Source organism: Capsicum annuum, chromosome 3 (genome assembly GCF_002878395.1).
Source record: "Capsicum annuum cultivar UCD-10X-F1 chromosome 3, UCD10Xv1.1, whole genome shotgun sequence".
NCBI classification, from domain to species: Eukaryota; Viridiplantae; Streptophyta; class Magnoliopsida; order Solanales; family Solanaceae; genus Capsicum; species Capsicum annuum.
In genome coordinates this window covers 19,761,840-19,789,314 of record NC_061113.1, presented here as the reverse complement: position 1 = coordinate 19,789,314, position 27,475 = coordinate 19,761,840, and the positions used below count along the sequence as shown (strand labels likewise).

At 33.3% G+C, this 27,475-nt stretch overlaps 2 protein-coding genes across 3 annotated transcripts; one reads left to right on the top strand and one right to left on the bottom strand.

Annotated features, from left to right (window-relative positions):
• The first annotated feature begins 2,700 nt into the window (after nt 1-2,700).
• LOC107866649 lies at nt 2,701-6,937 on the top strand. Of its 2 annotated transcripts, XM_016712674.2 has the most exons (5): nt 2,703-3,049; nt 3,148-3,212; nt 3,759-3,935; nt 4,351-4,473; nt 4,692-6,937. In XM_016712674.2, the coding sequence occupies exons 2-5, from the start codon at nt 3,170-3,172 to the stop codon at nt 6,416-6,418; spliced, it is 2,070 nt and encodes a 689-aa protein (XP_016568160.2). In that variant the 5' UTR covers nt 2,703-3,049; nt 3,148-3,169; the 3' UTR covers nt 6,419-6,937. The 2 variants fall into 2 exon arrangements, with proteins under 2 accessions (XP_016568161.2, XP_016568160.2); XM_016712675.2 differs by lacking the exon at nt 4,351-4,473 and having other exon boundaries at nt 2,701-3,049.
• A 142-nt stretch (nt 6,938-7,079) lies between these two features.
• On the bottom strand, nt 7,080-10,743 carry LOC107866648 (calmodulin-like protein 8). The gene is made up of 4 exons (XM_016712673.2): nt 10,472-10,743; nt 9,807-9,964; nt 9,373-9,453; nt 7,080-7,401 (listed from the first exon to the last, which is right to left on the bottom strand). The coding sequence occupies exons 1-4, from the start codon at nt 10,545-10,547 to the stop codon at nt 7,267-7,269; spliced, it is 450 nt and encodes a 149-aa protein (XP_016568159.1). The 5' UTR covers nt 10,548-10,743; the 3' UTR covers nt 7,080-7,266.
• Nucleotides 10,744-27,475: the final 16,732 nt, after the last annotated feature.

Here is a 27,475-nt window from a genome sequence, read left to right as displayed (position 1 = left end):
TAATGTATAAATATTTTAGTTTCTTTTTCTTTTTCCTTTTTGCATAAGTAGACATATTTTGAGTCGAAAACAATGTATTCATTTGAAATTGCAAAACCCACCTTAGATCTGCCATCTCTATGTAGGAATATAAACTGGCTTGGATCTTATTAATCTTTCGAAAGACTTAGTTAATACTTGAGCCGTTTCAATTTGTTTGATTTTAACTTGATATGGAGTTTAAAAAAAATAAAGAAAGACTTTTAAATCTTGGGTTATAAATTAAAGATATGTAAAATATACCAAGATTTTCTTTGATATTGTGACTATAAACATGTCATATAAAAAGTTAGATTTAGTGTGTGTGCGCGCGCGCCCGTGTGCGTGCGTGTGTGCCTGTATGTATATGTATATGTATATGTATAAGATGCATATAGAAATTGCATCTGAATACATATACAGAGGCTCCTTAACTATTCGATTTTTTTCCGTATAGACAGCTCAATTAAATAATGTACTTATTGAACCCTTTATTCCTTCACAAATGATTTCAATTGAGCACAATTGCTGACATGACATGGCATGTGCAGTGCACTCTCCACTTGGAGAGTGAGAAGCCATAATTAATCCAAAATTGAAAAAAAAAATGAAAAAGACAACCAATCAAAAAAAAGTCACATAGAATTAAAAAAAAAAAAAAAAGAATGGAGCAGCCATGGCCTCCACTGTCTGCCATGGTGGAGCAGTAGAAATTTCCCAACTAGATGTTAGAACAAAAGCAGAATTATTGTGAACCTTATCCGTAATCACATATATGTAACATCATCTTTTTTCCACATCCAAATCTTGTCATAAAACTCTACTAATTTCCCTTTCATATGTCACAAAATAAATCCAAAAACACATTCCCAGATCAGGGCTGGATTCATGAGAATCCATATAAAAATTACATTCTTGAAGCTTGAATCCTTCTTAAAAAAATCACAATCTTGAAGCTTGAACAGGAACCAAAATGAAATAAACGACTTCTATCGGTTATTGATTATGGACGATTCATCCGATATGCTGATTTGTTGGAAAGGAGAAGAGATGAATGGAGGGTGAGTTCAATTTTCGACCACTTGTTGGAGCTACTATGATGGTGTGGTGGTTTGAAGGTGAGATGGTGGAGATGTATTGACCATAGTGGACGGAGTTACGGAGGTGATGACGATGCTGGTGGGATTTCATCAACCATAGATAGTCGACAGTGATTGTGTAGCAGTGGTGGTCCTTCAAGTTTTTCAACGATGGCTTCATCAATATAAATTTAAATTCAAATTTCATAAATAACAATGAACTTCACTGAAAGAAAATCCAACACCATCCACTACAATATAAAATAATTCACCTTCTTTCATTTTCAAATTTTCCTCTAATGGTTGTTGGGTATGAGGTCTCTTTTTTCTTCTCAATAAAAATTATATTTGAAAAGTGAAAAAAATTAAAAGAGATAAAAAAAATATTAATGTAAGAAAAAAAGATGATAATGATGGAAAAAAAGGGGTAAAGAAGAAATTGAGTATGTTATTAATTAGGTTTCAATGATGGAAAGAGATAAAATATAGAGGAGGAGGAAGATACAAAAAATAATTTATTTTTATTTTTTTTAATCTTTTCTTTTTTAATGACATGGAATTTTATGATTGGTGATAGTTTCCACGCCATGGAAGGTGCAATTCACGTGCCCAAGACTTAAAAAATTTAGACATTAAAAAAATGTCACGTAGGATATTTGTGCTCAATTGAAATCATTTGTGAAGGAGTAAAAGGTTCAATAGGTATATGATTTAATTGAGGTGGCTATACGGAAAAAGTCGAACAGTTGAGGAGGAGCCTGTATAGAATACATATATGTCTAAAATATATATCAATATTATATAAAGTTGTCAACAAAGGACTAGAAATGAAATTAAAATTCAATGATCATTTTTGTGTCGATAGTTTCATCCGAAGTGCTATTTACTTCCTTTACCCGTTAATCAATTACCAAAAAAGAAAAAAAAATATTTTTTTAAATGACTTAAAAGGAAAATAAGACAAACACGTTGAAACTAAGGTAGTATTAGATTTTTATTCTTAATTTGACCTACTAAAGTTTTAGTCTATCCCGCTAAAACTCTCCAAAAATAATGTAGCACCAATGTGTGATACCCCCAAAATAGACTATTTTAATAGAATTTCACACCCATGCGTCTACATTTTCAAAAAATCCGAACATAGGTTTAATTGTCTTTTCATTTTTGAGTTTTGGTGGGGGTGGGGGTATCATCACATGAATCTGTTATTTTGCCTATGTTTAATGATGATGCCAGATGTAAAAGTTAGTAACATTAGGAATGTGGTGTTTTGACGTAATATTAGCTGACAAATAAGCTAGTGTCCCATTAAAACCCAGCATCAAGCCGCACAGTGCAATTTTCTACTTGGTTTGGCATAGCTACAAATTAAAAAAACAGTTTGGTGTAAAAAGCATTCGCATTTATGTATGGTCCAGGGAAGGCCCGTATCCTAAGATGTATGATGTGGAAAGTCTATCCGAATGCAAATATTGACTACTTTCTTGACTTAAATCCGTGATCTGTAAGTCACACGGAGGCAACATTTCTGTTACTCCAATAGATATAAATATTAAATTGCCCAAATCAAAAGGAGGCAAATTAACAAAAACCTTTACTTAGAAAAGGAGAAAAAAAAAAACAGGCTAAAACAATTAGTAAATGAAGCATCTTGTGTCCCCAAATGAGAACATTCTTTAGTTAAAATGTTCCTTTTAAGTCAAGAATCTCAAGCTCATCATCAAGAAATGTCCCTATAACAACAAAAATATATCACTTAAATCTTAAATGACTTGCTTTTCTTGTTTTATTTTTTAGTTTTTGTGGCTCATCTTTCTTTAAAGGCTTACTGTTGAAGCAAATATTTATGAAGGTGTCCACACTAATCAACTATTAACACACTGGCATGTTCAAAAGGTCTAAGCTGTCCTCTAAAGCTTCTTAGCTATTAGCATGTGAATATCATCATCGCGGTATTGATGTTTATGGACCCCTAATATTTTCATTTTAAACATTACTATAATCTTTGACACTTGTATTGGAGTATAATTGAAGCACTGTTTTATTGCAGGAGTTGGATAGTTAGTTAGAGTATGGTAAATGAGATGGGAAACACAAATTCATCAGCAGATCAAGGTAACACAGAATAGCTCTAGAGTTCACGAATGTTTATTTTTTTGTGTTCCTTTTGAATTTTCAAGATTCTGTTTGCTTGATGTGTTTCATGATTGAGTATAGTTCAAGATTGTTTTGTTCCTTTTGATTCATTACTCTTGTAGTTTCTTGTCCTTTGTTACTACCTGTTTGTTTTGTACTTCGATTACCGCATTATCAATATGATTTTGATTTATTACTCTTGGAGTTTCTTGTCCTTTGAGTTTGGTTACTACCTGTTGTTTGTTTTGTACTTCGATTACTGTATTATTTGTTATGACTACTGTTCATGATGATTTGTCAGGTGGGCTATAGTATTTTGCCATTACTACTTCATTTTGTTATTTCTTTTTCTATATTGCTTTGGACTGTTTTTTTTTTCCTTGAGCCGAGGGTTTATCAGAAATAGCCTCTCTATCTTCAAGGTAGAGTTAAGGTCTGCATACACTTTACCCTCCCTAGACCTCACTTTGTTGTTGAATTTTCAAGATTCTGTTTGTTTGATGTGTTAAATGATTGATGTTGTAGAAGCAGAGAAACCTGCATTTGACACGCAACAGAAAGGCGAAGCTGCTGGCGATGCAAATAGTGTCAAAGAAGAAAACAACATACTACTTGAAGCAGAGAAAGCTACAGCTTTGCCTACTTATGACACTTCAACAATTAAAGAACCTAAACTTGAGAACTCTCAACATGACAAAACAGGTTATTTTCACCACTTTTTTCTTGGTTATCGAAAATTAGCTTCTCTTTTGTTGTATTTGCTTATGTAAGTTGGATTTTACGGGCTGATTTCACGTATGGTCACATGTAAAGTAACTTGCCTATGTGTGAATCACGCAAAAAAATAAAAATGATCGTAAGGTCAAATTTTCTGGCGCCAGTTTATGACACATCACTCGCTACGCCAGCACTTTGCTGCTGTGCAAATTTGCATCCATCATGTGAATGTTTTGACATTCCGGTCATTTGTACATCGTATGTAACTCACATAGTTTAGTTATGTAATGCGATAAAAGTAGTTCTGTGGACTTGAATATTCTAGTGAGTGAAGTTCAGTAGTTATACGTGAAAATAAGGTTGGCTCTTACCTGACCAAGAAAACAAATTTCTTATGCAGATGAAAGTAAAAGAGCGACAGAGAATTCGCAAAGTAATGATTCACTGAGTGAAGTCACCAATAGTCAAACACATACTACACCAATTAAGGATGAACTTCATAACCAACCAATAGACCAGAAAGGTCAGTAACTTCCCTTTTCCCATATCTTTCCATTTTCATAGTATATACTGATACCCTTAACTTTAATAAAAGCTGGTTGAGCATTCTAACAACCAAAAGTTAAGTATATGATTGCAACTTATGTTTGATAATGGAATAGTTATGTATACACTAATAAGTTATCATGAAAAATAGAACTCTTTTTGAGTTTATTTCTAAATGGTAAAACTTAACAACAGGTGAGGCAGAAGGAAGCATATCAAATGATGAAGTTTTAAAGTCCGATCCAGTTGAATCCTCGAGTGTTGCTACTGAGGTAGTGGAAGAACACTTCATTTCATCATCAAGCAAGGAACAAGAAGCTCCAGAGAACGGAAGATCAGGAAAGAGTGAGGATAAAACTCAGTTGATCAGTTCTGAAATTGGGCGTGCAGATAAGACTATTGTTGCTGATGCCAATGATCAAAACGTAACTACTCAAAAAGATGAATGCTTGGCGGGAGAATTGGCTGCCTCAGGAGTTATATCAAATGAGGAGAAACATGAGAATATGAGTGCTGAAAATCAGGTTGAAAATGGTTACTCAGTTAGAACTGATTTGGATGAAAGTCCTAAAGTGGAGTCCAGTCCAAGTGATGCTACAGGCTCACCGTTGGCAGATAGTCCACAGATTACTCCATCGAGTGTGTTTGCAGCAGTTCTTGAGCTACATAACAAATGTATGGTTTATAATCCAGAGACTGAATCAGAAAACGCGGTAAAGAAATGTGATCCGAAGGAAACTGAGTCATTTCTGCAGGCAGTGCATGAAATGCAGAATGACAATGCAGCTCCTTCAGTTGAATCACACCCCAAAGAGGCTACAGAGGAAAAACTACCAGGAAACAACACGAACACAGATAGTGTAATGGATTATTCAAATGAGGAGGGTACGGCGAGGGGCAACATAAATGTACAACCTGATATTCTATATCAGGCTCACGCGTTACCAGTAGAACAAAATGTGAATTTTGAAGAAACTTTTGAAATGGTGCCTGAAATTGGAGTACTCCCTACCAAATTCATTGGAACATCTATCAATCTTGTAGAAGAGAGCTCAACTGAAGATGGTCTTGTTGAAAAAGCAAAGGAAGGAGTTGAGAAGTCCAGTACAAAGGAAAATGGTGCTGATATAGCATATGCAGATGGAAGAATGCAGGGGTATGAATCTGTTGAAGATCAGAAAAACTTGACCGAACACGATAACTGCGAATTTGTTGTCACTGAGGACTCTGGTGTTTTTGAACTCAAGATATCAGAAGAAGAGACAGCAAAATTTGCGGACTTTTCTGAGACAGAAAATGTACAGAATGTTCAGCCAAGTCTCGACACATTAGCGTTTTCCAAAGGAAAATGTGCTTCTGATCAAATGGTGCCAATTCGCTATAACACTCCTATTAAAGCACCTGAGAGTATTGGAAGGTCAAGTCTTGAATCGATCCCGGAGAAATCAATCAACGGAATTGAGCTTCGAAAGTCTCCAAGCTTTGATTTTGGTGTTCACAGAAGATCTTCAGAATCAGATCAAACTCCACTTCTTTGTCCTGAGAGGACTACTACAAGAAGTTTATCGGTTGGCTCCACTGCAAAGTTCTCAAACTCAATCATGAGAACTGAACATAACCGAAGCTCACTAGACTACGAGGCAGTAGCAGTGGAAGAGAAGACCATTCGAGTGGAAAGAAGTGACTCTGATATTTCCAGTACTCCTCTTTTAGGCTTGTCAAACAAAGGAGAAAACGGCGATCTGAAGGCCGTTACATCTGAAACACAACAGAATCATATTGCTGTTATGAAACGAGACAACTTTCAGGCATCACAAGAAAAGGAAAGTTCTCTAACTTCACCAAAAGGGAGCGCAAAACGCAAGCCTAGACCGTCTTTCTTCACTACTTGCATCTGTTGCACAGCAGCTACTCATTATTGAACAGACTCAAAAAGATATTTGTTTTGTGTTTTGATTCTTCTTTTCTTTTTCAATTGATTGGTTTTTTCACCATATTAAAAATATTTTCACGTGGCATTTTTCGTCACAACGGAGTGTTAAGAGCATGTATAGTCTGTAAGATACTGATAAAAGTGTGCTGAGAGTGAGCTAGCCGGTGAATTTCTGAGTGATGACTATAAGTTATAAACTTATACTTCCTGTTTTTTTTTTTTTCGTCTTTGGCTTATTAATTTATTTTGTTTACTAATAGTCCCTTGATATGAAAAATCCATTACATGTATCAACTGATATTGAGTCTTGGTGTGTTGGCATCTCATATCAATGGTGTCTCATTGTTCTTTTCTGATACATGACAAGGAATTTATGAGTTAGAAGCACAATGCATATTGGAAGTTACCCCTTTACATTTTCTTATGGTTTAAAATTACCTTCACGATACGTCAATTGAAGCTCCATTAAGGTCTAAGATATATGTGATACAATTTACTTATAACAAAAATATGACAGGCTTATGCCTAGAGGCAAATAGATGCAAGGTATCAATACCGGATTCATCTGAGCTCAATACTTTCGAGATGAAATATAAATTTAGGTGTTATTCACATCTACAACTTCATAAATTTGACTAATTTATATTTAACAATTAAAAAGAGAGTAGTACATTATAAGGACTAATAATCAATCATCATACAATTTCTTACTTGTCACGTCGATTAACAAGAACTAAACAAATGATAAAAGAACAAAAACTTGGAACACTTTTTAACTAACAAATTAATTTGAATTTGATTAATCTTCTTACTAATAAAGATTCTGATTAAGTTCTATCAAAAGGTCATCATCATTTTCACAAATTCATCAAAGTTGACTTGTCCATCACCATCCAAATCTGCTTCTCTAATCATTTGTTCAACCTCTTCATCTGTTAATTTCTCACCTAGATTGATCATCACGTGCCTCAACTGCAAAAGTATTTTCAAACAAAATATATTAACTTTAAATATCTTCTACAATTTTCTAATTTCAAACTATAAAATAACTGGAATATCCTAGGCGTATTTTACATCAACAAATGACTGAAAAGACATTGGGTATATAAGGAAGCTCGTCTTAGATTCTAATGACACGTCTAGGCCCAAGATGGACGATATCGCTAGTGAATTGATATGTTATTCTGATTTGATTAAATTTTTAATTGACATTTGGCAACATTTCTCCATATGAACTCTGAAAAAGTTAACTGCATGAAATTAAAGATGAATATTTAAAAAGCATGTACTCTAATAAACTATGATTAGTACTTTGTAACAACTGTAATAATAAGACTATAATATGATAATGACAGACCTATTAACGTGTGAACTACTTTGTAACAACTGTAAAAATAAGACTATAATATGATAAATCCTATGAGTTGTGATACGATAAGAACAGGTCGTTTCAAATAAAGTATATTTTCTAATTCTTCTTTTTATAAGAAAGAAAAGCTTATTATTTTATTGGTTTTCGAGGTCTACGAGTATATATTATTGAATTATGTGATCATCTAATTTAAATATTTTAATATTTAAAGAGCACATTCTTTGATTTATTTAACGGAAAAGGCTCAAAAATATCCTTGGACTATTTAAAATAGCTCAAAAATACCCCTCGTTAGATTTTTGGCTCAAAAATACCCCTCCATTAAATATTTGGATCAAAAATACCCCTCCCTCTAACGAAATTCGAAAAAGGATCAAAAATACCCCTGAACTATCTGAAATTGATCAAAAATACCCCTCGTTAGTTTTTTGGCTCAAAAATACTCCTCTATTAAATATAGAACTAAAAAACTGATTATTCTAAAATTATTTTAAAAATGAAAATAAAAAACTGATTATTAAAAAAAAATTTAAAAAATTTTAAAAAATGAAAATAAAAAATTTCATTGAGGTCTAAATTATTAAAAAATTATTTAAAAAATAAAAATAAAAAACTATTTATTAAAAAGAAATTTTAAAATTTTATATATATACATATAAAAATCACGCAATTACAATTATAAAAGATATATGTAGCTAGACTGCTTCATACATGGTCCAAGCTATATCACATATTTAGAGTATTTTGAAATAAATAAAATTGCTCAAAGTTTTTTTTTTTTAAAGTATAAATTAAAATAGCTTTGTTGTACCGCTTAAATTGAGTACTTGATAGGACTTATTAGGACAAAATCCAAATTAAGTAACTAAACACTTACAAAAACAAATGAAAAAACAAAGAAGGAGAATAATTTTATAATTTCTTTTTAATAAATAGTTTTTTATTTTTTAAATAATTTTTTAATAATTTAGATCCTCAATGACATTTTTTATTTTCATTTTTAAAAAATTTTATATTTTCTTTTTACTAATCAGTTTTTTATTTTTATTTTTTAAATAATTTTAGAATAATCAGTTTTTTAGTTCTATATTTAACAAAGGGGTATTTTTGAGTCAAAAAACTAACGAGGTGTATTTTTAATTCATTTCAGATAGTTCAGGGTTATTTTTGATCCTTTTCTTAATTCCGTTAGAGGGCGGTAGTTTTGAGCCAAATATTAAACGGAAGGATATTTTTGAGCCACAAATCTAACTAGAGGTATTTTTGAGCTATTTCAAATAATTCAAGGATATTTTTGAGCCTTTTCCGTTTATTTAATTATATCTTTGATGCACTTTTATATGCGAGTGTTATTCATTTTCATTCAAACATGTGAATTTCTTTCTAATAACGAACAAGTGATGAGACTTGAATTAAGGACCACCATAATCGACTTATTAACAAGTTGAACTTTTAGAAGAGTAATTGATAAAAATCCAAAGATAGTTCTCCAAAGTAAAATAATGTAAAAAAAAAATGTCAATTATTTATTCAAACAAATTACACCAATTATAAATCGACAAATAACTTACTTCAGTAGCTGAAATGTAACCATTTTGATCTTTGTCAAACACCTTAAATGCTTCTTTAAGTTCCTCTTCTCCATCTGTCTCCTGATTAAATAACCAAGTAAAAATAAATGAAACTATCATTAAAATTTCTATTTTATCAGAAAAATTAGTAAGCATTTGGACTATATTTGGTTGAAATTGAAATAAAACGTATTTGAAGTTGAAACATGAAAATTTTTATTTGGAAATTGGAGTTATTTATGAATATTAATTTAATGTATGATATATATATATATATATTAATAAATATTTTTTAGTACAAATAGTGTATATATATATATATTTTTTTCGTATATTTCATTGTTAATTTTGGCCGACGGATTAAATGTGTAACTTTCCCTTACAAATATGGATGACCAAGTTATTACTTTGCAAATATTTGAATGATAAATTACCTTAATCTTTTTAGCCATAAGGTTCAAGAATTCAGTGAATTCAATGGTTCCATTGCCATCAACATCAACTTCATTGATCATTTCTTGTAGCTCTTCTTCAGTTGGATTTTGATCCAATGACCTTATAACTGTGGCCAATTCTTCCACACTAATGCAACCTGCAAACACAACTCAATCGAAAAAACACATTCACAAGTTCTAAACCAACAATGGATGGGTTCAGAGAGTGAGAGTTGGTGTGAATCTCACGCCGTATCATCAGATAACATAGTTGATATATTGCTCAAATAAATTAAACCAGCACAATATGCCTAATTGATTAGAACTGAAAAAAATTATGTCGCTATTATTACAAACATAGGATTCGTTGAAAGATAAATAAATAAAAAAAAGGAAAATTCAGAATCTAAAATCAAGGGACTCAAAATGAGTATATGTATATGTTTTAATTTTCTTTTTGAACATCAAGCTGAAAGCAATGAATTTAGTTGAACACAGAGAATCCATACCAAACCGGTCTTCTACCAAGAAAACATATTTGTAAAATAAAAGAAAGAAAGAAAGAAAGAAAAGGATAGTCCGGTATATTAAAGCTCCCGCTATGCACTGGGTTCGGAGAGGGGCCGAACCACACCAAGAGAAGGGAGGAGACTACATATACTTACCATCACCATCTTTGTCAAATAAATTGAATGCTTCTTGAAATTCAACAATTTGATCTTCATTCAATATATCTCCCATGATGTTCCTATTTCTTCAAACAAATTTAAGCATACAAAAAAAGCTTGTTAAATAGAGAGAATAGAGAGATCTAGTGTGTATATGACAGAGAAGTACATATGTTGAGTGTATATATATAGTTCAATCCTTGCTTGGGCTTTATTAGAAAATTTCCAATGTGTCTTCTTAGTAAAATACACATTCATTTTCATTGAAGTTTACAAAGAAAGAGGAAAAAAATATTAAATAGAAAAATTGGAGGATATATATCAAGGATGTGACAAGAGAAAAAAGTTTATTATTAAATGATTGATAACATACCTAAGAAAAACCAAGGCAACTCTCCATTTTGAAAATACAGTGTATTACTATATTACTTTTGAGTCAAAACCAAGGCAACTCTCCATTTTGAAAATACAGTGTATTACTATATTACTTTTGAGTCAAGAGTTTATCAAAAATAATTTTTTTATTCTTTTAAGATAGGAGTACGACAACGTATATACACCATCTTCTTCAGACCTCATTTATGAAATTTCGTGAAATATGTTATTGTAGTACAATGTTGTTTTTTAAATATATACTTCATTAATTAGGAGTGTCAATTATGTATGTTTAGGACTGGATAAGATAATGTTTTAGTCATGATTTTGACTCAGACCAAACCATTCAAGAAATTCTAGTACTACCAATTTATAAGAAGCTTCCCTTCAAAATCAAAAACCAAAATTTGTAAATAACAGTTGTACAAATGAGTTAAGTTACATAAAACAACAGTGATAAACTGTTTTTTATACTAACAGTGAATTTTAATAAGTATGTAATAGTAATAGGTTAATCATTAATTTTATCAGATAACCAATAAGTGAACTAATTATATAAATATTTCTACAGCACCAATACATCTCAATTTAAATATATATATATATATATATATATATATATATATATATATATATATATATATATATATATATAAGTTTTACAATGAATAAGAATTGAGGACAGCTGGATGCATGGTTAGGTGAATCAAGAATGTAGAATCAGAGGGTTCAAATTAAGGGCAATTTTATTATATATGTGTGTGTATTTTTAAATTCTTTTCATAAGAATACATAACTCGAAGTCAAAGCAAGGAATTCAATTAGCTTAAATTTTCCATCCTAATTAATCTATCTCTACCTAGCTATATTTGAGCTTCTACTACTATAGTAGTAGTACATATTACATGACAAATAATAGTCCAATAATTAAGTTCTAAAGTAAACTCAAATTGAATTAGCGAGTTGATGGTTATGAGAGTACCGGCAAGAAGTTGAAGGTTAGAAAATTACTACTTCCTCCATTTCATTTTAACGGTTTATTTAACTCAAAAAAATTTGTTTCAAAATAATTATTAGTTTAGGAATTCAAGCTTAATGTGAATGATGGTTTCTAATATTTTTTTAACGAATATTAAGGAAGAATGAATAATATTTAAAAGGAAAAATCAATTTACCTTAATTAAATAAGAATAACTTAGTCTTGTATTTGTTTTATTGTAATATGTGTGATAAACACTAAATGACAATTAAAATGAGATAGAAAGAGTATCAAGTTCTTCCGAGCATCTTGAATTGTACTAAAACACGACTCCTTCCAAACCATTTTACTTGTTATCCTTGCTAAATATAGATGTTCCACAATATTTTCATTTTAATAAATTATTTTTCCGTTTCATATTAGTTGATTATCTTATTAAAAATAGTTGTTTCATATTAGTTGTCCACCTTACTGAATTAAGAAAATATTAATTAAACTTTTTTCATTTTTTCCTTACAATTAATTCTTTCTAAAAATGGTCACACCTGTTTATAAAGTTTACAATAAAAATTTAAAGGGTGAATTGATAAATTCGGTGCCGCCGGACTAGTAGTTTTAGAGTTGGGTACATAGGTTGGAGCTTCTAGTTAGGAGGGTTGGGTGTCATGGGTGCTTTTGGTTTGTTAGTGTAGAGTATTACTTTGTGGGTGTCTTATTTATGTTATTTCATCTTGTTTCACATTTTATTACGACTTTGCTTACTGTCCTTTGTCTTGAGTCGGGGGTCTATCGGAAATAACCCCTCTACTTCTTCAGAGGTAGTGGTATAGACTGTATACATTTTACCATCCTTAGACCCCACTGTGTGGGAATACACTGGATTTGTTGTTGTTCTTGTTGTTAAATTGCTAAAATTATCTTCTTATCTATATTTTCTTAACATGCGTGTAAAAAGAAAAATAATCAACTACTATGAGACAGGAGGAGTATATAATTAGTTGTTTGTTTTTATCTTTATTTCTAGTCATAAATATGGAGAAATATCAATGTGATGCAAATGAGAGGAGTATTAAATTGAGGAGATATAAATGAAGATAATTTAACTCTAGTTAATGTCTTTCTTAAAGGGTGTATCAGAAAAATATGACAAGCAAAATGGATCGAAGGAAGTATTAACTTGAAAAACCTACTCCCTCCATTTCATTTTACCTCACCTTCGTTGACTCAACACACCTTTAATTAAACTTTAATTAAAGGTGTATTTTATTATACTAATCATATAAATAATGATTTGAAACTCTAAATTTGATTATTATTACCTAATAAAATTATTTAATACTAAGGATAAGAATATAAAAAAATTGACAAAATTATAGTAATTTCATGAATTGTACAAGCAAATTGAAGCAGTTATTATTAACTAGTTTAGGTATACGCGTTTTTCTCGTGTACCTCAATTTGTGAGTTTAATTTTATAAAATCTTTTAAAATATTTATTGCATATTTTATTTGTTAGCATCTTTACATTAAAGCTTCTTTAAGCTCTTATCCAATTCTATGAAACAGTAGAAATTAGCCAATAGAAAACCATGTATATTAATTTAAACACAAGAAAGTTTACAAAGAAGAGTATATTCTCTTTAGTCCTCCCTTGAGTACTTGATCCGCCTTCAAATTTAATTAGTAAGCCCAAAATTAAAAGAGTCGACTATAATCTTAAATTTATATGTTCATCATTCAAACAAAAGTTATGCATATCAAGATTCAACACTTATTATAACCTTACATTTAGAACTCAACCAATAATTTTAATTAAAGATTCAACTATAATAACAATGAAATAGTTAAATAACAAAATCAAAACAAAGACATAATTAAACAAAGAAAGAAAAAAAAGGATAAACCTTTGATATTTTTGAACCACTTGATATGGTGGCGACATGGTTATTACTTCCAATTTTCAATCAAAAATTTTCTACTGAAAGAAAAATACAAGAAATTATCAAAAGGGGCGAATTCATTATCAGTTGTTGATACAAGCATGAGGAGCACAAGTATTACAATTTTTTGTTGAAGGTCCAAATTTCGGATTTGCAAAGTGAATTGAAGACCTTTTGATGCCTTTTTCAAAGCCTTGTCCAAGCTCGGGAACTACAAAGACTACAAGGCGCGTTTATGAAAATGGACGCATTTAAGCTTGTTGTGAACTCGCCCAAGGGAGTGTACGTCTTGACATGTGAGGGCTAGCCTTAGGTGCTCAAAAATACACCCAAGGCTGCCCCAAATACACTCTACACCCGACACCCTCATTAAGGGCAAAGGAGTCATTTTGCAACACCTTTTGTAATAGACTATTTAAACATTTTCCTTAGTCTTGTTCCTTAGTTAGCTTATTTTGAATGAAGATTGTAACATTGAAACACCATTTTTCTCTCAAGAAGAGAGTAAACCACCAACTTTGAACATTACAAGTGAAAGGTTCCACTTGTGTTGTGAAACGGCTAGAAACGTGAGTGCTTGAGTGAACCGAGTTCCTCTTGTGTTCGCGTAAGAATTTGGTGCTTGTTAATGTGATTTGTAGAGGTTTTAAAGTTTGATACACTCTTTAGATGCTACATTTCGTATTTTTTTGTGTCAAGTTATCTATCTTCTTTATCTTTCAAGTTTGTGTTTGTTATTTCCGCTTGGTGTCTTGTATGTATGGGCTATTTTTGCAAAATTGCGGACTGTTTTGTGCTCATTTAGATATCGTTTGATATCATTTGATATCTGAGCGAAGGCTGGTCGTGTTCTTACACTACCAATCTTGGGCTCTTCTAGTTGAAAATAAAAAAAAGAGTTGTTGGATGCCTTGTGTTTGGCCGAGAAATTGTCCAGATTTAGGTGTTATTTTGCTTGTCTTAGTAGTTTCGTGTGTTGACTTGTTTTCCCCTAACTCACTTGATTGTAAAGTTCAAGTTTTGAGTTCTTGTTTAGTTGTTGTTGAGGGGTTGGACGGATTAGCTATTGTTGTTGTTCATAAGTGTTCTTGTTGTTGTTCATATTGTTCTTGAGATGAATGTTGGACAAAAGGTTTTTTTGATTTGAAAAAGGGAAGAGAGAGGCAAAGTCTTGTGTTTGTCTTGGAATTAGTGTCAAGACAACACCAAAGAGGCAAGTAAACAAAATACCTCCCAAAAGCGTACTTACCAAAAGAGTGTCAAGCTTTTTACAAAAATAACCAAAAACGGAAAGGGACAAAGCCAAAGCAAAAAGGTGTTTTGCCATTTTGGTGCAAGTTGGTGAAAAAGTGATTGACACCTTTGACCTTTGGAAAGAGAGTCCAAAGCCTTGTCTTGTTACTCTAAAATAAAAAATTCATCACCGACAAATAAGATTAAACAACATAAATCTTGAAAACATCATAGTCCACTTCAACAATAATATCAATGACCAAAAAAAAATTGTGGGCCATGCCAACAACCAAAAAACTCAAGTTCTTGGACATTCATAATTTCTTTCCTTGTCGCTACTAGTTTCTTTCTATTGACTCCTACACTAGTTAACAACTAGTAACAACCTACTAAGTTGTGAACTAGTTTTTGAGTACTTCGTTCGTGTTAAGCGTTACTTGTGGTGCTTTGCTCGTTTATAATTCGTAGTTATTTTTTGTTCAAGTGCATACAAAACTTCTTTGAGTCTTCAAACTGAAATCTACTCCAACTCAAGAGTAGACTCATTCCCAAGTCTCACAAGTTGATAGCTGGCTTACAACACTTGATGAACCAAGTGAGGTAGTCGAGTGTGAAGAGTGTGTGAGCGTATTTTAAACTAACGTTTGCTTGTTTTGTAGGTATAATTGTAAATAGAACCTGAAACTTCCAATGCTCCAACCGTCGACAATAATGTTATGAATGTCCTTTTAGCTAGTCTTGAGACTTTGTCTCGAGACGTGGCTAGGTTAAAGGCCAATGTTGAGAAGTTGGGTTCGTATGTGGCCTCAACGAGTGGGAGATTGGAGAGGACAGAAAGCCAAAGGAGCTCTTGATCTTATTCCCCTCAAAACCCCTCACCTATTATTACTCCTGAGACCTTGCACCAAAGGTTATATCCACCAAGTGCTACAAACCAAGTCAATCCTTACTCCCAAAGCTGAGAACAAGATGGACCTAGTCGTTCCTCACTCCACTAAGTTCCACAAGGACTTGGAACCCGAATGCCATCCCTAAACCCGAATCCTCTACTCCAAAATCCTCCAATTCAAAGACCCTACACTCTACTAAATCCGATGTCTCATTCCAAGTTACACTAACCCGAAAACACTCCATCCAAGTAGAAAAAGAGAGAGAGTTAGGATCCAAGGAGAATGACGCCAAGCCTCAATATGGAGAGAAATTTAGTGGTGAGATACAAGAATAATGTGAAGAAAAGAGGGCAAGGAAAAAGGAAACCGCAGGTAATGAAGTAGGAAAGGAAAAGAAAAATGTGCTTGTGGGATTTTCCCACAAAGGATCTTTGATACTCACTAACCCATATGATCGAATTTTGCCTAGCATTGATCCTTCTTATGTATAGGTTCAAGTTCATATGCTATCAAAGAAGGATCAAAAAGGGGTTCCACACGATAACATGGGAAATAAGCTAGTGACACCCTTGGCCGAGAGCTCCAAATAAGTGGACTGCCGTGGCATACACTGAGGTATCATTGTTGCACTCTACACTTCCTTAGGCATGAAATGTTGTGATAAGGATATTAGTATCTAATGTGAAGTAGCTTCGGGTTTACATAGTGTAGAAAAGCATGAACCTTTCCTGTGTAGTTCTTTTATTCCATATGTTGGTCAATTTGCTCTTAAGGATAGTTCACTAATTGATCATGTGAGTGATGTGATTAAAAATCCTCAAGTTAGTGTTCATTCTTGTAATATTAACCATGATATTGGACATATTCCTTTGAGCTTGTGTGATGCAAACCATGCTACTAGTTTTGCTTAAGGTAATCATATGCTTGGAAAACTTTTGAATAAAGGTGTGCATACTCTTAAGAGAAGAATTCTAGGCCACAACTCTTTAGTCTTGGATGATACCCTAGTAAAAGGATTGGTTAATCTTGGCTTATACCCTTGGTTACACCATCCCTTTGATCCCGGAACACTAGTGGGTTGGGAAAGGGGTTTCCTCGGCTTGTGCTTATCTTTCCTTGACGATTAGCTTATCCCTGTTCTTTGTAATGTTCAAACTACGTGTTTCATGCTAAAAACAAAAGATTGATGGTTGTATTTTAAAAGTGTACACCCTTGGCAAGATGTCTTCACACTTAATTCCTTTCTATACTACCTCTTTACTTATGATGATAACCATGTTAATTTCGAATTTTTTTTGTGTAGTGGTAGGAATTTTGGTGGTTGATTTTCTTGATTGCATGATGGTGATATGTGGTTGAGGTGGATCTTAAGATCAATAGTGGCACTATATTTGATGAGGTCCTTTGTAGAGGTAATGAAACAAATGTATCTTATGGTTCCTAAGATAAAGCTAGTCTTATTTTTTGGGTATAGTAAAGCCATTAAAGACCATTGTAGTTTCCTTATCTCTTGATATTTGTCAGAGCCACTTCCTTTTTTCCATTCATGCTAAGCTTTTCATGTCACAAACAAAGGACCCGTGGGTATATTCCAAATGTGAACAACCTTGGCTTGATGATATATGTGATAGTTTCGGATTGCACTCCTATTTCCTTGATGTTTATCTTAGCTATGTCCTTTGTGATGCTTGTAGTACGTGTTTGATGATCATAAAAAAGGATTGTTGGTTGTATTCCAAAATCCAAAAGTGTACCCCCTTGGAATATCTATATAATTTGTGATACTAATGCTAACCCTCCTATCATAAGGATTGTGTGCTTGTTTTTCCTCTCTTTGGTTTTCCAAGGTGCAAATTTGGGGACAAATTTCTTTCAAGATGGAAAGGATGATACAATCATGAGGAGAACAAGGATTACAAGCTTTTGTTGAAGGTCCAAGTTTCGGATTTGCAAAGTGAATTGAAGACCTTTTGAAGCCTTTTTCAAAGCCTTGTCCAAGCTCGGGAACTACAAAGACTACAAGGCGCGTTTATGAAAATGGACGCGTTTGAGCTTTGTTGTGAACTCACCCAAGGGAGTGTACGCCTTGACATGTGAGGGATGGCCTTAGATGCTCAAAAATACATCCAAGGAGGCCCCAAATACACTCCACACCCGTCATCCTCATTAAGGGAAAAGGAGTCCTTTTGCAACACCTTTTGTAATAGACTATTTAAATATTTTCCATAGTCTTGTTCCTTAGTAAGCTTATTTTGAATGAAGATTGTAACATTGAAACACCATTTTCCTCTCAAGAAGAGAGTAGACCACCAACTTTGAACATCACAAGTGAAAGGATCCATTTGTGTTATGAAACGGCTAGAAACGTGAGTGCTTAAGTGAACCGAGTTTCTCTTGTGTTCGTGTAAGAATTTGGTGCTTGTTAATGTGATTTGTAGAGGTTTTATAGTTTGATTGTCACGACCCGAACAAGGGCCTAGCCGTGACAGACATCCCAAACTATGAAGGCCTAAACGTCCTACTCTATCTGATCTAGTAATCATGCACAACATTCATATAAAAAAAAGATGCAGAAATCTAAACTACTATGGAAACATGGTCAATTCTGAATTCAACATAAGTATGGAAACTGTAAATCAACTACATCTAAGTAACATCTGACTCAGTCTGTGAAATCTCAACTACATGAAAATCTAACAACTGTCTGAAACTGGGACAAGGCCCCTAGTAGACCAAAACTGAAATAAGTGACATAATCTGAAAAGACAGGCCTTTTGGAATAGAGAAGGCTCACCACTGCACAATCTAATCAGATTTCTGAATTATCTACTGCTTATCTGGAACCCTAGACTGAGTCTCAAGCCTAAGAGGTAGGGGAAGGAGGGTCAATACAGATGTACTGGTATGCAGACCATATCCAAAATAATCATTTATTATCCAACATTTATGAGATCAATTTAAAACAGTTAATAAGTATATCAAATAGTAAGAATTCACATGGGCATTTTAAAGACTCTGTAAAAATCATCTCAGCTCTGAGAAATCTGTGTTACTTCTGCGCTAGGTGGAATACCCTACAACTCAGAAAAATTCCATGGGCTATATGGAAACTGCCATTAACTCGGCAGCCAATCCCCCAATCCAAGTGTGTCGCAAGGGTCGGAGTCTCTGAATCTACTATGTCACATGGCCGTCGCCAGCGTATAATAATAATCTACTCGTATCGGCAAATACGATTTCAGGGTAAGAGTTGCTTGAACTCGCGCCTTCTTCGGATAATCACCTAACCTTCTTTAAGCCCCTTTTTAAAACTCTATCAAACATGCAGTCTCTGAAAACATACTCTAAAAACATGCTTTGAAAACATACTCTGTTATGGCATAAATACATACGGTATTTTCATACCATTGACTTGTAAGTCACATCTCTGAGCCATTATTAGTCTATCATAAATCTCTGTTTTCAAAACACAAGTTTTGGGACCACCATTTCAATAATTCAATTCAAAGAAACTCTTTCTCAAACCTCATGTAAACACATGCAAGGAACTCATCTTTGTTAAGAATTTCAATAGTACAGTACAAGGTGGTCATGTCAAAGTTCTCAATTCACATGCAATTCTTTCTCTTAAACACAAGAACACATTTGTATCAAGAAACACCCTCTCACCAATTTCAAATCTTGCTTAAATGTTATAATATTGCGAAAACATCTTTCAAATCACAAAACCATAATCTTTAAATCAATACACGAGAGGGAGTTCATAATTTATGCTCTCAACGATCTTAAATCTTAAATTCCGTACAAATACATATACATGTAAATTAATTTGGGGGATAAGACCACAAAGTCAAAACAATAGTAACATTAAAACATTCGGAGTTCGTAATTTAGAACATAGATTCCAAAACCCCTTTGAAATTCATGCATAAAAATCTAAAAATCATTCTCTAATGGTTTTAAACCTATGTAGTTTTTAGGATAAACCCCACATACCTCTATCTAGAAATTTAAAGGATGCTTCTTGATGTCCATGGCTTGGGGATTCCGAATCTTCAATTTATTTTGAAAACCCACGGTTTAATCTTGATTTATTTGGATTATCAATATGGAACCCTAGAAAGTGTTCTTGAATATTTTTTGTGAATGTATGAGTAATATGCTCAATTGGGGTTGAAAACTCGTATTTGGACTGATAAGGGTGTGGGCAAATATCCAATATACCCTTAATGAAACCTGTATTAAAATATAACTGGGAGCCCGATTTTATGGGCCACCGCAACGTGCCACTATCACGGTGGCTCACTGGAAATTGATGAATGGGAATTTGGCCCACTCCGCGACCTGCTACCATCGTGGAGTCCCACTGAAAATTGACCATCGTCATTTACACCCTCTCTGTGACGCGCCAAGGATAGGAATTATGGTGTTTTATGACTAGGACTTAAATTAACCATAACTCCTTCACCGAGTGTCTATTTTGGACGAATCTTATATCGACGGAAAGCTTATTTGGTCATCTACGAAATGAAAAGTTGAAATCTAAGGGATTCCACTGGGAAAAGGTATAAATCATTCTAGAAGCCAATGCTTGGTATTTTAGGGACAAAAATTTAGCTAAGAAAAATTTTGGGGCATTACAATATTCCCGCTCCCCGGGAACATTCATCCCCGAATATTGGATAGGAACGTTAAAACTTAAAGGTATGGAATAATGCAGACCTGATGTGTCTTCTAAGAAAGGATATAACTGATCTGAAACGTTTAAACTTCTATCATGAAACTAAATTCTGAGATGACTTGCCCTTACTTGATTTAAGGAGTTGATTCATGCTGAGAGTTTTGGATTTCCCCCGAAGTGTTTATACTCAAATCACACACATTGGATTTGAAAGTGATAACTTATATAAGTACGAATCATGAGGCAATAAGATTTAGATCGTACAAAGGTATTACACTATCTGAGCTAAAATAGCTGGAAAAATTTAAGATTATGTGCTAAACTCTTATGAACTGAGTCATGACTAAATAAATGAATCTGAAACATGATGCTTGGACTGAACTAAGTTCGCAACTTACACGGATGTAATAGATTATCTTTTGGGATGGTCATACGCGTTGGATGTCAGATAGTAGGACTGGGTGAAAAGGTGGAAAACCATAGTAACTTGTCTGCCTGACTGCTAAACTGAATTATATGAGACACTTATACTCAACTGGAGTATCTCTTCAACACTCTTTCTAAAGAAGTTCTAGTAGTGTCAGCGATTAAATAATCTCTGACATGAGTTATACAAGACATCCAACTAAGGAATCACAACAATGACACTACTCTATAGCATGGAATATAGACATATAGCTCATAAACTAGGATATAATTACCAAATCTTAGGCAATGCAACTTCTTACTTTCGAGTTTAGCCATACTTCAAAAATACTCTCTCAACTATACTTTCCTCTTAAACACCATGCTCATTGATTTCACTTAATTTTCTCACATGGCCACTGATATTTCGATCTACTAATGTCTAAACTGAACTAAATCCCCTTATCATCTTCAAGCCTATCTTCATACCCACATGTGCACTTCTAAACAACCACTCATAAAGCATATTTCTCATATTCTATAATACTTCTATCCATAACAACTTTCCTGCACTATTCAGATGGTACACATAAAATATCCTCAACTAACCAAGCCATACACGAAACTTCACCCCAAAATTCTTTCAACTTATAGACTTACATAAAAAAGCATACAACAATTTTTCCCAAATATAACACATAAAACTTCAACTAACCTTGACATGTATCAAAGACTTGGCCTCAATCTTACTCCACAATTACTGCCTTAACTCAAATAAGCACACAACCATCTTTCATCAACAAGAAATATTTACTCTTTCCCTTCCAAGCAACTGTCATCATCACTATCTTGACCTAAGGAAAAAAGTTACTGAAAAATTAGAATACCGGAATCCGAAACATGAGGGGAGTACTAAGCGTAACTTGATACCCTACTGAGGCGTGAGAAATAGAGTACTCACGGCATGGACTCATTGAAGAGATCTAATATGAGGACATAGCTGATATAAATCTAAATTTTCACCTATCGTTAAAAGTATCACATGTGCACAATAGTCATGAACTGCATGATCTGAATTTTTTGAAATTCATAACTTACGGAAAGCGATTCTGACTGCTAAACAAACTGGGAACTCATTATACTAGGAACTAGTAGGGTACATGATTCCTTATCATATGCCTGAACACGAGCTATGATCATGAATCTGGACATAAAGCATGAGTATGTATCGGAATAACTGAAGTAAACTGCTGAAATAAGAATTGATTGAGCATCATTCTTTCTCACGGCCAATTCCACAACTTACTGGCACATCTATTATCATCTGAAAACTTGACTTGGTTACTCTTTCTATCATCTCCCCCTTAGATTTAAGTCACTACTCTAAGTTTGTAAATCACTATATACACTCTGGTATAAACTGAAATTACTTTACTCTAGAGTCGGGATATAACGATACACATAAAACTAAACTTACCCTGTAAGACGGTATCTTCATGTATAGAAATCAATGCTAATACCTCCTTCTAAGATTTAACCCTTGGATTTCTATAGCCCCAAAAGTCATCATATAATAGCTTAAACGTTCACCAACTTAGGTTCTCCTAACACTAAACATGGATATCTCCAAACCTTTGACGGACCATACCACTTCTGTTATAGTCTACCAGCATCATGCCTGTAAACTTATATTTCTCTACTATGAGAATCAAGATCATATCCAAAGGCTTAACATTATCTATCAAAACTCCTTAACTTGGCTATTTAGAACACCATATACCATTTAACTAGTCTTTCTCCATCTAGCAACTCAACGGCACCACTAGCTACACACAACATGTAATAGCCTTAGAAAATACCGCAATCTCATATCGCCTTGGCATACTTCTACTTCATACATACAACATCATACTTCATTACAAACTAAAAAAATTAAGCTCTTGCATGCACTGTTCAAGCCTATTAGATTGCTTCCATAAAATTAGTATCATTAACCAAAAAATAATCACATCCACCTTCATGACATCACTGCTATGCCTCAAAATCTACTACATACCTTCTCACAAGTAGTACTAGTCTACAACTATCAAAGAAAAAAAAAGTCAAGGGGGTAGAGTCACATAATAGACATGGTCAACCTTAATCTTATATTATCACCCCATACAATCTTATCTACTTATACGGCTTTCTCACATCACACTTACTTACCCAAGCGTACATTTAGACTGCCTTTAAATTCCACAAACAAGCTTGTGTCTATAATTATAATTTACTGGCTAATCTAGCCATTTTCATACTTCGAGCAAACAACAACTCACCTTAGCTAATAACTCCTTCTCTACCTTCTACTAAACTAACACACAAGGACGTATCACTTTAATACCAACTCAATCTCATGCCAAAAGATTCGACTATACATACATTCACTAAATCGCCCTTACCACTTTTCTTGCCATTACGCCTCTAAACGACCAGTTCCATCCAACACAAGAACCAACAAAATAGACAATAAGTTGCTAGTGAATAGAAATAGGCCTCATACGGCTTCACTAGACTTTGAGTTTTCAACAACACAATGATAACAAGATTACAAAAGACAGAAACTTGACACACAATAATCAATGATCTAAGGATACATATCATACTCTGTATAAAATAAATCTGAGTCAAACACTTCCTTCACAGACTACCAATAGATCATGACACCGACACTTAACTTACACTACTACTCGGGTGGAAATACAGTTCCAACATTCTGCTACACATCATCCCCTTAAGCGTGATGTCAGCAATGTAATTTCTAAAAAGGACTGAATACACTCAATACCGCAGGCTGAAAAACACGATTTCATCAGAATCAAAGTTCACACTAGAATCAATACACTCTGAGGCACTAACAGACTCTTCACAAGTCATTGCAAAATTTTAAAATCTTATATTGCTCAATCAGAAAGAACTATGTCATTTAGACTCTAAACTTCTTTACTTGAATCACCCCAATAATAAGACATGTCTGAGAACATCAGAGTAAGAAAAAAATTGGGATGACTGTTACTTTCATAGGGGCGACACCATAGCACGAATTAGAGCATGAAAAAGGAATATTTTGACTCTATTGCATGAATTAAAACATGAAGAAAAAGAGATATTCCTAAACTCCTTGTAGCCTCCTACTTATAAGTGTGACGCGCTACACACCCATAAACAAGACTCTACCCGACGCAATTTCGCAGACACCCTGGGACCATGAACCGCGCTTTGATACCAAGTTTGTCACAGTCTGAACTAGGTCTTGGCCGTGATGGACATCCCGAACCATAAAGGCCCAGACGTCTTACTTTATCTAATCTAGCAATCATGCACAATATTCATATAATAAAAGAAGATGCGGAAACATAAACTGCTACGGAAACATGGTCAATTCTGAATTTAACATAAGTATAGAAACTGTAAATCAACTACATCTAAGTAACATCTGACTCAGTCTACGAAATCTCTACTACATGAAAATCTGACAACTGTCTGAAACTGGGACAAGGACCCCAATAGACCAAAACTAAAAAAAGTGACATAATCTGAAAAGACAAGCCTTCTGGAATAGAGAAGGCTCACCACTGCACAATCTGATCATCTGTCTGAATTATCTACTGTTTATCTGGAACCCTAGACTCAGTCTCAAACCTAAGAGGTAGGGGAAGGAGGGTCAATACAGATGTACTGGTATGCAGACCATATCCAAAATAATCATTTATTATTCAACATTTATGAGATCAATTTAAAACAGTTAATAAGTATATCAAATAGTAAGAATTCACATGGGCATTTTAAAGACTCTGTAAAAATCATCTCAGCTCTGAGAAATCTGTGTTACTTCTACGCTATATGAAAACTGCCATTAACTCAGCAGCCAAGCCCCCAACCCAAGTGTGCCGCAAGGGTCGGAGTCTCTGAATCTACTACGCCACACGGACGTCGCTAGTGTACAATAATAATCTACCCGTATTGGCAAATACGATTTCAGGGTAAGAGTTGCTTGAACTCGCGCCTTCTTCGGGTAACTACCTAACCTTCTTTAAGCCCCTTTTTAAAACTCTGCCAAACATGCAGTCTCTGAAAACATGCTCTGAAAACATACTCTGTTATGGCATAAATACATATGATATCGTCATACCATTGACTTGCAAGTCACATCTCTGAGCCATTATTAGTCTATCATAAATCTCTGTTTTCAAAACACAAGTTTTGGGACCACCATTTCAATAATTCAATTCAAAGAACCTCTTTCTCAAACCTCATCTAAACACATGCAAGGAACTCATCTTTGTCAAGAATTTCAATAGTACAGTACAAGGTGGTCATGTCAAAGTTCTCAATTCACATGCAATTCTTTCTCTTAAACACAAGAACACATTTGTATCAAGAAACACCCTCTCACCAATTTCAAATCTTGCTTAAATGTTATAATATTGTGAAAACATCTTTCAAATCACAAAACCATAATCTTTAATTCAATACACGAGAGGGAGTTCATAATTTATGCTCTCAACGATCTTAAATCTTAAATTCCGTACAAATACATATACATGTAAATCAATTTGGGGGATAAGACCACAAGGTCAAAACAATAGTAACATTAAAACATTCGGAGTTCGTAATTTAGAACATAGATTCCAAAACCCCTTTGAAATTCATGCATAAAAATCTAAAAATCATGCTCTAACGGTTTTACGCCCATGTAGTTTTTAGGATAAACCCCACGTACCTCTATCTAGAAATTTAAAGGATGTTTCTTGATGTCCACGACTTGGGGATTCCAAATCTTCAATTTGTTTTGAAAATCCACGGTTGAATCTTGATTTATTTGGATTATCAATATGGAACCATAGAGAGTGTTCTTGAATATTTTTGGTGAATGTATGAGTAATATGCTCAATTGGGGTTGAAAACTCGTGTTTGGACTGATAAGGGTGTGGAAAAATACCCAATATACCCTTAATGAGACCGGTATTAAAATATAACTGGGAGTCCGATTTCATGAGCCATCGCGACGCGCCACTATCGCGGTGGCTCACTGAAAATTGACGAATGGAAATTTGGCCCACTCCGCGACGCGCCACCATCGCGGAGTCCCACTAAAAATTGAACATCTTCATTTACACCCTGTCCGCGACGCGCCAAGAACAGAAATGACGGTGTTTTATGACAAGGACTTAAATTAATCATAACTCCTTCACCGAGTGTCCGTTTTGGACGAATCTTATATCGACGCAAAGCTTATTCAGTCATCTATGAAATGAAAAATTGAAATCTATGGAATTCCACCGGAAAAAAATATAAATCATTCTAGAAGCCAACGCTTGATATTTTAGTGACAAAAATTTAGCTAAAAAAAACTTCGGAGCGTTACATTGATACACTCGTTAGTTGCTACATTTAGTATTCTCTTTGTATCAAGTTATCTATTTTCTTTATCTTTCAAGTTTGTGTTTGTTGTTTCCGCTTGGTGTCTTGTATGTGTGGGCTGTTTTTGCGAGATTGTGGACTGTTTTGTGCTTATTTAGATACCATTTTGGTATTAGTTGTTGATTATTTAATCAGATTTATATAATCTTTTAAGTTATAACTAAGAGGAATAAAGAAAGACACGAAGATGATAATAATGAATACACACAAAACACAAATTGAATTAATAACAAAATAAGAAGAAAAAATAGAAGGAGAGCTATTTTTCCTGTAAGTTTTGATCCGAAATATTACTAAATAGAATTGTAGAAATTCTTTTTTATATAGGGTAAAATTCTAAGTGATTTAGAAGTATTAAATATTATGAAATCTTACTTAAATTAAATAACCCAATCAAAAGAAGTCATACCTAAAGTTAATTGTTAAAAAAACTTATTCTTTGTTGGCTAAAAACATGAATGTTGTATTACTAAAATAGAATATTAGAAGGATACAGACGTGTGAGGAAAAAAATGCCAAAATAGTATTGTCAATTTATTAAAGTTTTTAAAGTTCTATTTAAGATACAATTTTTAATTGATTTTAAAATTTTAAATTTTAGGTACATAATTTAAATAAGGAAAGGTTTAAGAAATAAATTTTAATGAATTTTTAAGTTTTATTTTTTAAAAAAAATAGTAAAAAGACGTTTTTGTCTATTGCAGAATTTTTAATTATGAGCAAAAAGTTCAAATCAATTTTTTAAGAGTCTTCATAATTTTAATATATTATATATATAGATTATAGATATAAATTATAGATATAGATATAAATAATTAGGTCCTGTAAAGTAATATGGAGAAAGTATTACCTAGTACTCCCTCCATCCCATTGTTCATTATATCATCCATCTTACTAAATCAAGAGACTATTAATTAAAACTTTTTTTTTATATTATCCTTATAATTAATTATTTTTTAAATTATGAACGTCTATTTGCATAATCCCCCAAAAAGATTTAAGAAATAAGTTAATAAAAGATTTATATATATATAT

Bases quoted from the DNA above. Each gene is read 5' to 3' on its own strand.
- LOC107866648 (XM_016712673.2), bottom strand. From the start codon at position 10,547: ATGGGAGATATATTGAATGAAGATCAAATTGTTGAATTTCAAGAAGCA. The intron at 9,965-10,471 runs GTAAGTATATGT...TTGTGTTTGCAG, and splicing joins ATTTGACAAAGATGGTGATG to GTTGCATTAGTGTGGAAGAA. The intron at 7,402-9,372 runs GTAAGTTATTTG...ATACTTTTGCAG, and splicing joins GTTACATTTCAGCTACTGAA to TTGAGGCACGTGATGATCAA.
- LOC107866649 (XM_016712674.2), top strand. From the start codon at position 3,170: ATGGTAAATGAGATGGGAAACACAAATTCATCAGCAGATCAAG. The intron at 3,936-4,350 runs GTTATTTTCACC...TTTCTTATGCAG, and splicing joins CTCTCAACATGACAAAACAG to ATGAAAGTAAAAGAGCGACA. The intron at 4,474-4,691 runs GTCAGTAACTTC...ACTTAACAACAG, and splicing joins CCAACCAATAGACCAGAAAG to GTGAGGCAGAAGGAAGCATA.